Below are 12,031 nucleotides of genomic sequence, written 5' to 3'. Positions count from 1 at the left end.
CAGGAGAGTCCAATTGGGGTAAGCCATTCCGCGATGATCTTCCTCAGTTGCCGTAAGAGGTTTTCAGCTGTGTGCGTATTCTGGAAAGCGGTGATACAAAGCGTAGCCTGCCTAGGAAAGAGTTGGCGTTTGCGAGATGCTGCTACTGGTGCCGCCGCTGCTGTTCTTGCGGCGGGAGTCCATACATCTACCCAGTGGGCTGTCACAGTCATATAGTCCTGACCCTGCCCTGCTCCACTTGTCCACATGTCCGTGGTTAAGTGGACATTGGGTACAACTGCATTTTTTAGGACACTGGTGAGTCTTTTTCTGACGTCCGTGTACATTCTCGGTATCGCCTGCCTAGAGAAGTGGAACCTAGATGGTATTTGGTAACGGGGGCACACTGCCTCAATAAATTGTCTGTGAACTAACGGCGGATACCGGACGCACGTCTAACACCAACATAGTTGTCAAGGACTCAGTTATCCGCTTTACAGTAGGATGACTGCTGTGATATTTCATCTTCCTCGCAAAGGACTGTTGAACAGTCAATTGCTTACTGGAAGTAGTACAAGTGGGCTTACGACTTCCCCTCTGGGATGACCATCGACTCCCAGCGGCAACAACAGCAGCGCCAGCAGCAGTAGGCGTTACACGCAAGGATGCATCGGAGGAATCCCAGGCAGGAGAGGACTCGTCAGAATTGCCAGTGACATGGCCTGCAGGACTATTGGCATTCCTGGGGAAGGAGGAAATTGACACTGAGGGAGTTGGTGGGGTGGTTTGCGTGAGCTTGGTTACAAGAGGAAGGGATTTACTGGTCAGTGGACTGCTTCCGCTGTCACCCAAAGTTTTTGAACTTGTCACTGACTTATTATGAATGCGCTGCAGGTGACGTATAAGGGAGGATGTTCCGAGGTGGTTAACGTCCTTACCCCTACTTATTACAGCTTGACAAAGGGAACACACGGCTTGACACCTGTTGTCCGCATTTCTGGTGAAATACCTCCACACCGAAGAGCTGATTTTTTTGGTATTTTCACCTGGCATGTCAACGGCCATATTCCTCCCATGGACAACAGGTGTCTCCCCGGGTGCCTGACTTAAACAAACCACCTCACCATCAGAATCCTCCTGGTCAATTTCCTCCCCAGCGCCAGCAACACCCATATCCTCCTCATCCTGGTGTACTTCAACACTGACATCTTCAATCTGACTATCAGGAACTGGACTGCGGGTGCTCCTTCCAGCACTTGCAGGGGGCGTGCAAATGGTGGAAGGCGCATGCTCTTCACGTCCAGTGTTGGGAAGGTCAGGCATCGCAACCGACACAATTGGACTCTCCTTGTGGATTTGGGATTTCGAAGAATGCACAGTTCTTTGCTGTGCTGCTTTTGCCAGCTTGAGTCTTTTCATTTTTCTAGCGAGAGGCTGAGTGCTTCCATCCTCATGTGAAGCTGAACCACTAGCCATGAACATAGGCCAGGGCCTCAGCCGTTCCTTGCCACTCCGTGTGGTAAATGGCATATTGGCAAGTTTACGCTTCTCCTCCGACAATTTTATTTTAGGTTTTGGAGTCCTTTTTTTACTGATATTTGGTGTTTTGGATTTGACATGCTCTGTACTATGACATTGGGCATCGGCCTTGGCAGACGACGTTGCTGGCATTTCATCGTCTCGGCCATGACTAGTGGCAGCAGCTTCAGCACGAGGTGGAAGTGGATCTTGATCTTTCCCTAATTTTGGAACCTCAACATTTTTGTTCTCCATATTTTAATAGGCACAACTAAAAGGCACCTCAGGTAAACAATGGAGATGGATGGATTGGATACTAGTATACAATTATGGACGGGCTGCCGAGTGCCGACACAGAGGTAGCCACAGCCGTGAACTACCGCACTGTACTGTGTCTGCTGCTAATATATAGACTGGTTGATAAAGAGATAGTATACTCGTAACTAGTATGTATGTATAAAGAAAGAAAAAAAAACCACGGTTAGGTGGTATATACAATTATGGACGGGCTGCCGAGTGCCGACACAGAGGTAGCCACAGCCGTGAACTACCGCACTGTACTGTGTCTGCTGCTAATATATAGACTGGTTGATAAAGAGATAGTATACTCGTAACTAGTATGTATGTATAAAGAAAGAAAAAAAAACCACGGTTAGGTGGTATATACAATTATGGACGGGCTGCCGAGTGCCGACACAGAGGTAGCCACAGCCGTGAACTACCGCACTGTACTGTGTCTGCTGCTAATATAGACTGGTTGATAAAGAGATAGTATACTCGTAACTAGTATGTATGTATAAAGAAAGAAAAAAAAACCACGGTTAGGTGGTATATACAATTATGGACGGGCTGCCGAGTGCCGACACAGAGGTAGCCACAGCCGTGAACTACCGCACTGTACTGTGTCTGCTGCTAATATATAGACTGGTTGATAAAGAGATAGTATACTCGTAACTAGTATGTATGTATAAAGAAAGAAAAAAAAAACCACGGTTAGGTGGTATATACAATTATGGACGGGCTGCCGAGTGCCGACACAGAGGTAGCCACAGCCGTGAACTACCGCACTGTACTGTGTCTGCTGCTAATATATAGACTGGTTGATAAAGAGATAGTATACTCGTAACTAGTATGTATGTATAAAGAAAGAAAAAAAAACCACGGTTAGGTGGTATATACAATTATGGACGGGCTGCCGAGTGCCGACACAGAGGTAGCCACAGCCGTGAACTACCGCACTGTACTGTGTCTGCTGCTAATATATAGACTGGTTGATAAAGAGATAGTATACTCGTAACTAGTATGTATGTATAAAGAAAGAAAAAAAAACCACGGTTAGGTGGTATATACAATTATGGACGGGCTGCCGAGTGCCGACACAGAGGTAGCCACAGCCGTGAACTACCGCACTGTACTGTGTCTGCTGCTAATATATAGACTGGTTGATAAAGAGATAGTATACTCGTAACTAGTATGTATGTATAAAGAAAGAAAAAAAAACCACGGTTAGGTGGTATATACAATTATGGACGGGCTGCCGAGTGCCGACACAGAGGTAGCCACAGCCGTGAACTACCGCACTGTACTGTGTCTGCTGCTAATATAGACTGGTTGATAAAGAGATAGTATACTCGTAACTAGTATGTATGTATAAAGAAAGAAAAAAAAACCACGGTTAGGTGGTATATACAATTATGGACGGGCTGCCGAGTGCCGACACAGAGGTAGCCACAGCCGTGAACTACCGCACTGTACTGTGTCTGCTGCTAATATATAGACTGGTTGATAAAGAGATAGTATACTCGTAACTAGTATGTATGTATAAAGAAAGAAAAAAAAACCACGGTTAGGTGGTATATACAATTATGGACGGGCTGCCGAGTGCCGACACAGAGGTAGCCACAGCCGTGAACTACCGCACTGTACTGTGTCTGCTGCTAATATATAGACTGGTTGATAAAGAGATAGTATACTCGTAACTAGTATGTATGTATAAAGAAAGAAAAAAAAACCACGGTTAGGTGGTATATACAATTATGGACGGGCTGCCGAGTGCCGACACAGAGGTAGCCACAGCCGTGAACTACCGCACTGTACTGTGTCTGCTGCTAATATATAGACTGGTTGATAAAGAGATAGTATACTCGTAACTAGTATGTATGTATAAAGAAAGAAAAAAAAAACACGGTTAGGTGGTATATACAATTATGGACGGGCTGCCGAGTGCCGACACAGAGGTAGCCACAGCCGTGAACTACCGCACTGTACTGTGTCTGCTGCTAATATAGACTGGTTGATAAAGAGATAGTATACTACTAATATTATATATACTGGTGGTCAGGTCACTGGTCACTAGTCACACTGGCAGTGGCACTCCTGCAGCAAAAGTGTGCACTGTTTAATTTTAATATAATATTATGTACTCCTGGCTCCTGCTATAACCTATAACTGGCACTGCAGTAGTGCTCCCCAGTCTCCCCCACAATTATAAGCTGTGTGAGCTGAGCAGTCAGACAGATATATAATATATATAGATGATGCAGCACACTGGCCTGAGCCTGAGCAGTGCACACAGATATGGTATGTGACTGACTGAGTCACTGTGTGTATCGCTTTTTTCAGGCAGAGAACGGATATATTAAATAAACTGCACTGTGTGTCTGGTGGTCACTCACTATATAATATATTATGTACTCCTGGCTCCTGCTATAACCTATAACTGGCACTGCAGTAGTGCTCCCCAGTCTCCCCCACAATTATAAGCTGTGTGAGCTGAGCAGTCAGACAGATATATATAATATTATATATAGATAATAGATGATGCAGCACACTGGCCTGAGCCTGAGCAGTGCACACAGATATGGTATGTGACTGAGTCACTGTGTGCTGTGTATCGCTTTTTTCAGGCAGAGAACGGATTATAAATAAAACTGGTGGTCACTGGTCACTATCAGCAAAACTCTGCACTGTACTGAGTACTCCTAATGCTCCCCAAAATTAGTAAATCAAGTGTCTCTCTAATCTATTCTAAACGGAGAGGACGCCAGCCACGTCCTCTCCCTATCAATCTCAATGCACGTGTGAAAATGGCGGCGACGCGCGGCTCCTTATATAGAATCCGAGTCTCGCGATAGAATCCGAGCCTCGCGAGAATCCGACAGCGTCATGATGACGTTCGGGCGCGCTCGGGTTAACCGAGCAAGGCGGGAAGATCCGAGTCGCTCGGACCCGTGAAAAAAAACATGAAGTTCTGGCGGGTTCGGATTCAGAGAAACCGAACCCGCTCATCTCTAGTTTTATTCAAGCCTTTTTGTAGTTCCGAAGCCGGACGGCTCGGTCAGAACGATCCTAAACCTAAAAAATCTGAATCTCTACTTGAAACGATTCAAGTTCAAAATGGAATGACTGAGGGTAGTGATTTCCAGTCTGGAGGAGGGGGACTACATGGTGTCTGTAGACATAAAGGATGCTTAACTGCATGTTCCCATTTATCCTCCTCACCAGGCTTATTTGAGATTCGCGGTTCAGGATTGCCATTACCAATTCCAGACGTTACCTTTCGGTCTCTCCACGGCGCCGAGGGTATTCACCAAGGTGATGGCTGAGATGATGGTTCTCCTGCATCAAAAAGGAGTCAATATAATTCCTAATCTAGACGATCTCCTGATAAAGGTGAGATCCAGGGAGCAGTTGTTACAAAACATCACACTCTCCCTGTCAATACTCCAATAACACGGTTGGATCATAAATTATCCAAAGTCACAGTTGGAACCGACGACAAAATTGTCTTTTCTCGGGATGATTCTGGACACAGAAGTTCAGAGAGTATTTCTTCCGGTGGAAAAGGCTCTGGAAATCCAGAAAATGGTAAAACAGATATTGAAACCATCCAGTGTGTCGATCCATCAGTGCATTTGATTGTTGGGGAAGATGGTGGCGGCCTACGAGGCCATACAGTTTGGCAGGTATCCATGCCAGAGTTTTCCAGTGGGACCTGTTGGACAAATGGTCGGGATCCCACCTACACATGCACCAGAAGATAATCCTGTCGTCAAAAGCCAGGATTTCGCTCCTGTGGTGGCTACACAGTTCTCACCTACTTGAGGGACGCAGGTTCGGGATTCAGAACTGGGTCCTGGTAACCACGGTTGCAAGTCTCCGAGGCTGGGGAGCTGTCACTCAGGGGGAAAGCTTCCAAGGAAAATGGTCAAGTCAGGAAGCCTTCCTTCACATAAACGTGCTGGAATTGAGAGCCATTTACAACGGCCTTCAACAAGCGGTACATCTTCTTCAAGATCATCCCATGCAGATCCAGTCGGACAATGTAACAGCAGTCGCATACATAAACAGGCAGGGCGGAACGAAAAGCAGAGCGGCAATGGCAGAGGTGACGAAGATCCTCCTCTGGGCAGAAAGACAACTGGGAAGCAGACTTCCTCAGCAGACACGATCTGCATCCAGGAGAGTGGGGCCTCCACCAAGAATTCTTCGCAGAGGTGACAAGTCTTTGGGGAGTTCCTCAAGTAGACATGATGGCATCTCGTCTCAACAAGAAGCTTCAGAAATATTGTTCCAGGTCGAGAGACCCTCAAGCAATAGCAGTGGATGCGCTAGTGACCAAGTGGGTATTCCAGTCAGTGTATGTCTTCCCTCCACTTCCGCTGATCCCAAAAGTTCTCAGGATCATAAGAAGAACAAGGGTTCGAGCAATCTTCATTGCGCCAGACTGGCCAAGGAGGGCTTGGTACCCAGATCTTCAGGAGTTGCTCATAGAAGATCCTCGGCCTCTTCCTCTTTGCGAGGACCTGCTGCAGCAGGGGCTGTGCGTGTATCAAGACTTACCGCGGCTACGTTTGACGGCATGGCGGTTGAGCGCCGGATCCTAGCCCGAAAGGGTATTCCCAAGGAAGTCATCCCCACCCTTATTCAGGCCAGGAAAGGAGTAACGTCGAAACATTACCACCGTATTTGGAGAAAATATGTGTCTTGGGGTGAATCCAAGAAGGCTCCTACGGAAGAGTTTCAGGCGGGACGTTTTCTCCATTTTCTGCAGGCTGGTGTGGAGGCGGGCCTCCGATTGGGGTCAATCAAGGTCCAGATTTCGGCCTTGTCAGTGTTCTTCCAAAAACAATTGGCCTCTCTTCCAGAGGTTCAGACCTTCGTGAAAGGGGTTCTGCACATCCAGCCTCCATTTGTGCCTCCAGTGGCACCATGGGACCTTAACGTGGTGTTGCAGTTCCTTCAATCGGATTGGTTTGAGCCTCTACAAGAGATAGAGTTGAAGTTTCTCACTTGGAAAGTGGTGATGCTTTGGGCATTGGCATCCGCACGGCAGGTGTCTGAATTGGGGGCCTTGTCTCACAAGAGCCCTTACCTGATCTTCCATGAAGATAGGGCAGGGTTGAGAACTCGTCAACATTTTCTTCCAAAGGTGGTTTCATCTTTCCACATAAACCAACCTATTGTGGTGCCAGTAGTTACTGACACGTTCACTGAGTCAAAGTCTCTAGATGTGGTTAGAGCTTTGAAGATTTATGTCGCTAGAACAGCTCAAATTCGTAAAACAGAGTCTTTGTTTGTCCTGTATGCTCCCAATCCTGGCGGCTGCCCAGGGGGTCTCGGCATTGCAACTTTGCAGAGCAGCTACTTGGTCAGGGTCAAACACGTTTGCAAAATTCTACAAGTTTGACACCTTGGCCGATGAAGACCTCAAGTTCAGTCAATCGGTGCTGCAGGGTCATCCGCACTCTCCCGCCCGTACTGGAGCTTTGGTATAAACCCCATGGTCATGAAGTGGACCCCAGCATCCTCTAGGACAGGGGTGGCCAGAGTTTTGGAATCGGCGATCTACTTTGAAAGCTGAAAAGCTTTTGTGATCTACCCAGGTGGGATAATAGCGTGCGCCGCAGGTGCGCGCCCAAAAAAGGGGTGTGGCATAACAAAGTGGGCGTGGTATAACAAAAAAGTGGGCGTGGTGTAACAAAAAAAGGGACGTAGCCTTGCTGCACAGAGTGTAATGACTGTCTCTCACGAAATAACACATTGGCCCCCACAGGTAAAAACCTCAAACACATATGCCCCCACAGTGCCAGATACACATATGCCCCCACAGTGCCATGTGCCCACAGTGCCAGATATGCCCCCACGTGCCAGATATGACCCCACAGTGCCAGATACAGATATGACCCCACATTGCCAGATACAGATATGCCCCCACAGTGCCATGTGTCCAGAGTGCCAGATATGACCCCACAGTGCCAGATATGACCCCGCAGTGCCAGATACAGATATGCCCCCACAGTTCCATGTGCCCACAGTGCTAGATTTGCCCCCACAGTGCCAGATACAGATATGCCCCCACAGTGCCATGCCCCCACAGTGCCACATATGCCCCCACAGTGCCACAAATGCCCCCACAGTCCAGATACAGATATGACCCCACAGTGCCATGTGCCCACAGTGCTAGATTTTCCCCCACAGTGCCAGATATGCCCCCACAGTGCCAGATACAGATATGCCCCCACAGTGCCACATATGACCCCACAGTGCCAGATATGCCCCCACAGTGCCACATATGACCCCACAGTGCCAGATATGCCCCCACAGTGCCAGATATGCCCCCACAGTGCCAGATGCAGATATGACCCCACAGTGCCATGTGCCCACAGTGCTAGATTTGCCCCCACAGTGCCAGATATGCCCCCACAGTGCCAGATACAGATATGCCCCCACAGTGCCATGCCCCCACAATGCCAGATATGCCCCCACAGTGCCACATATGACCCCACAGTGCCAGATATGACCCCACAGTGCCAGATACAGATATGCCCCCACAGTGCCACATATGCCCCGACAGTGCTGCTCACCGCTGTGTGTGGAGAGCGCAGCGCGCGCCTCTCCTGCCTGCCGCCCTGCCTCTCAGTCTGGTCTCCGGCGGTGACGGCAGCGTGTATATCTCAAATCAGGCGCCGGTCCTCGAGCTCTCATTGGCTAACGAACCGGCGCCTGATTTGAGCTATACACTCCGCCGTCACCGCCAGAGACCAGACTGAGGGGCAAGGCGGCAGGCAGGAGAAGCGCGCGCTGCGCTCTCCTCGCCTCGAGTGGATGGGCAGCGGATCGCGATCGACTGGTCGCATGTCTGCGATTGACCAGTCAATCATGATCGACTGTTTGGCCACCCATGCTCTAGGATGTATGAGAAAACAGGATTTTGATACCTACCGGTAAATCCTTTTCTCCTAGTCCGTAGAGGATGCTGGGCGCCCGTCCCAGTGCATACTTTACCTGCAGTTTTGTTATTAGAGTTACACAAGTTGTGTTATATTAGTTTCAGCATGTTGCTGTCATTGGTTCATGCCTGTTGGCGTGTGTTCTTTTGAATGCCATGTTGTGCGGCATGGTTGAGGTGTGAGCTGGTATGTATCTCACCACTAGTATTAAAGTAAATCCTTTCCTCGAAATGTCCGTCTCCCTGGGCACAGTTCCTATAACTGAGGTCTGGAGGAGGGGCATAGAGGGAGGAGCCAGTTCACACCCATTGAAAAGTCTTAAGAGTGTCCATGGCTCCTGTGGAGCCGTCTATACCCCATGGTCATGAAGTGGACCCCAGCATCCTCTACGGACTAGGAGAAAAGGATTTACTGGTAGGTATCAAAATCCTGTTTTTTCTACATTAAACCTCATTCTCCATTTAGCTGCCCAAACTTCCAGTTTAAATAAGTTATTCTGTAGGGAATCAGCATCCATGTGCAAGTTAATTAACCTACACAGTTTAGTATCATCTGCAAAAATTTACACTGTGCTTTCCAGACCTGCTCCTAGGTAATTAATAAATATGTTGAACAGTAGTTGCCAGAGTACTGACCCTTGTGGCATCCCACTGAATACTGTGGCCCAGTTTGAAGACATCCCATTAACCACAACTCGCTGTTCCCTGTTATCCAGCCAATTACTTACCCAAGTACAAATAGTGTTTCCTAGACTGAGCTCTCTTAATTTGAAAATCAGCCTCATGAGAGGCACTGTATCGAATGCTTTAGCAAAATCTAAAAAGACCACATCCACTGCATTTCCCTGGTCAAGATTGTCGCTCACTTTCTCATAGAGCTAATTAAGTTAGTTTGACATGACCTGTCCCTCACAAAACCATGCTTTGCTGGTTCCTATTAATAACTTTGGAGGGCTCCAAGTACTCCTGTATGCTATCCCTTAATATTACTTCCAATATCTTCCCCACTATAGATGTCAAACTTACTGGTCTATAGTTACCAGGATGAGTTTTGTTCCCTTTTTAAATATTGGCACTACCTCTGCTATACACCAGTCCTTTGGTATCATTCCTGTTTTAATTGAATCATAGAAAATCAAATATAATGGCCTTGCTAGTTCTGAGTTTAGCTCCATAAGAACCCTTGGGTGAAGTCCATCTGGCCCAGGAGATTTATCAATCTTAATCTCATACACGATTAGGATTAGGGAGACTATAAATATCTCTATCTATTTATCTATCTCTATATATATTATATATACATATATTTCATAATAATTACTATATGCTAATCACCATTCATTTAAGGGGGGGGGTAAATTATGTATTATTCATAATTTTAGAGATTTGAGATAGACCATTGCTGGCAACAATGGCAGTTCCTCACCATTTAACTTAACTGAACCAAACAGACTTTTGCTGTTGTGGTTATTTGCCAGCTCAAAGTAGTTACGTACCCGGTGTTATTCTTTAGCATCATCATGCTCACTAATGGAAAAATAGTCAGGTCATATGTTCCCTATGTTCGTCACTGGACATCACAAAAGGAAGGGCAAAATCACAATCATAATCTTCTAAGGCCAGCAAGCTGATTTTCCAGTCAGCCCACTATAAATCTGATAATCGGTACAAATAATTATGCTTATTTGAGGTCATACAGAGCAATGCTTGGCTAATTTGGAAGAAAACAACCAAGACAGCCAACAAAATTACTTTGTGTGTGGCTAGCATTACACAAAGAGCACTACCTGCAATATTTCTGCACATCTGTTTACTATTTCTCCAGTGCTGTCCAATTTTATGGGGTCTTGGTCTAAGCCTAAAACAGAGCAACCGTTCAGCACATATCTCGCCTATCTGTATCTAATCACTTTTACAGTATTAATTGCCAAATGTAGGCAGCACGTATTGTGATTGCATAATCTACTTCTGTCTGTACAGTATGTACTAAGGCATTCCAGAGACTTCTCTTTTGAAACACTGGAAATAATTACATAAAATATGACACAGAGATTGAGGAAAACGTCCATGCTAGTTAGTAAGATCTTGCATTATTTCTCCAGTAATAAAGGACACTCTGAACCTGCTGAACTCTACAAGTAATGCCTATATGTTTGACAACTGGAAGGGGCATTCTCCCTGTATACGATGTGCTGTAGTGGGCAATGCAGGCATCTTAAATGGATCTGGAATGGGAAAAGAGATTGATGAGCATGACTACGTCTTCAGGTAAAAAAAGACACCACTGTTTGTTCAGTTTCCAATGCCCTATACACACAGTAATTTGGGTATTTTCTCATTGCCGATTTAATCTATAGGGTGAATGGAGCTGTTACAGAAGGCTTTGAAGAGGATGTTGGGACTCGGACATCATTCTTTACTTTCTCAACAAACACATTGATGAACTCTTTAGGTGCATATCGTAGAAATGGCTTCAAGAGTGTTCCTCGTACACAGGTAAAACAACACATCCAATGTTTATTATCCATTCCCCAACATACTCTCATGATGGTAGCATCCCCAAATAATAAGAATCATCCCCAATATTGCTGACTGCTTTAAACAATATGTGCCTACTCTACCGGAAGATCCAGGAGACGTCAGAATTTGGGGAAGGCTTCCCAAACTCTCAAGAAGAGCAGGCCACCCTCCTGCATCCTGTCCAATTAACTAGTGAAATTGGCAGGACGGAATCATGTTGACATGATTCTCAGCAAATTAGCAAATCATGAAATCATGGTATGTTTTAAAGATAAATACAACCTTCCACAAGTAGCAGAATAGACCTGTAAACTTATTAAAAAGATAATAATGCTTATGTGTAGAGTCAGATATAGTTGTACTCCAAAGCACACAGGAAAAGATGCATGCCGGAAATATGGCATTTACATAGATATGTGCAGCTGACATAATGTGTCTGTTTAATAGCTGGACATAATGTGTCCAGCTATTAAACAATATCATACATCAGTCATACACATTGCATATACTCATGCCTCATGATATTGGTTGGACAGTGTTAGCAGTAATGCAAAATTTGCAGAACCCGACTTAGAAATATAGAATTTGACAAATAAAATTTGACGACAGATAAGAAGCACTTGGCCCATCTAGCCTGCCTCTTTTATTATCCTTTAGGTAATATCAAACCTTAGAGAAAATACTTGTACATAATATAATAGTGTAATGACGTCTTATATGTATAAGAGACAGTAGTGGACTTTTTCTAGGGTCTGCAAGGCTGCAGCCCCCTCAGTAAAATCC

At 46.0% G+C, this 12,031-nt stretch overlaps 1 protein-coding gene across 3 annotated transcripts in view; it reads left to right on the top strand.

Annotated features, from left to right (window-relative positions):
* Positions 1–12,031, top strand: part of LOC135056213 (alpha-N-acetylgalactosaminide alpha-2,6-sialyltransferase 2-like) — a 187,731-nt gene that overhangs the window by 130,063 nt on the left and 45,637 nt on the right. For all 3 annotated transcript variants that reach the window (XM_063961098.1, XM_063961096.1, XM_063961097.1), the window contains exons 4-5: positions 10,831–10,996; positions 11,086–11,224. In XM_063961098.1, the coding sequence (XP_063817168.1) occupies positions 10,831–10,996; positions 11,086–11,224 (305 nt within the window). The remainder of the gene's footprint in view (positions 1–10,830; positions 10,997–11,085; positions 11,225–12,031) is intronic.

This window comes from Pseudophryne corroboree, chromosome 3, assembly GCF_028390025.1.
Source record: "Pseudophryne corroboree isolate aPseCor3 chromosome 3, aPseCor3.hap2, whole genome shotgun sequence".
Lineage (NCBI taxonomy): Eukaryota > Metazoa > Chordata > Amphibia > Anura > Myobatrachidae > Pseudophryne > Pseudophryne corroboree.
The sequence above is the reverse complement of the archived record's forward strand: the minus strand, read 5'-3'. Positions and strand labels throughout refer to the sequence as shown.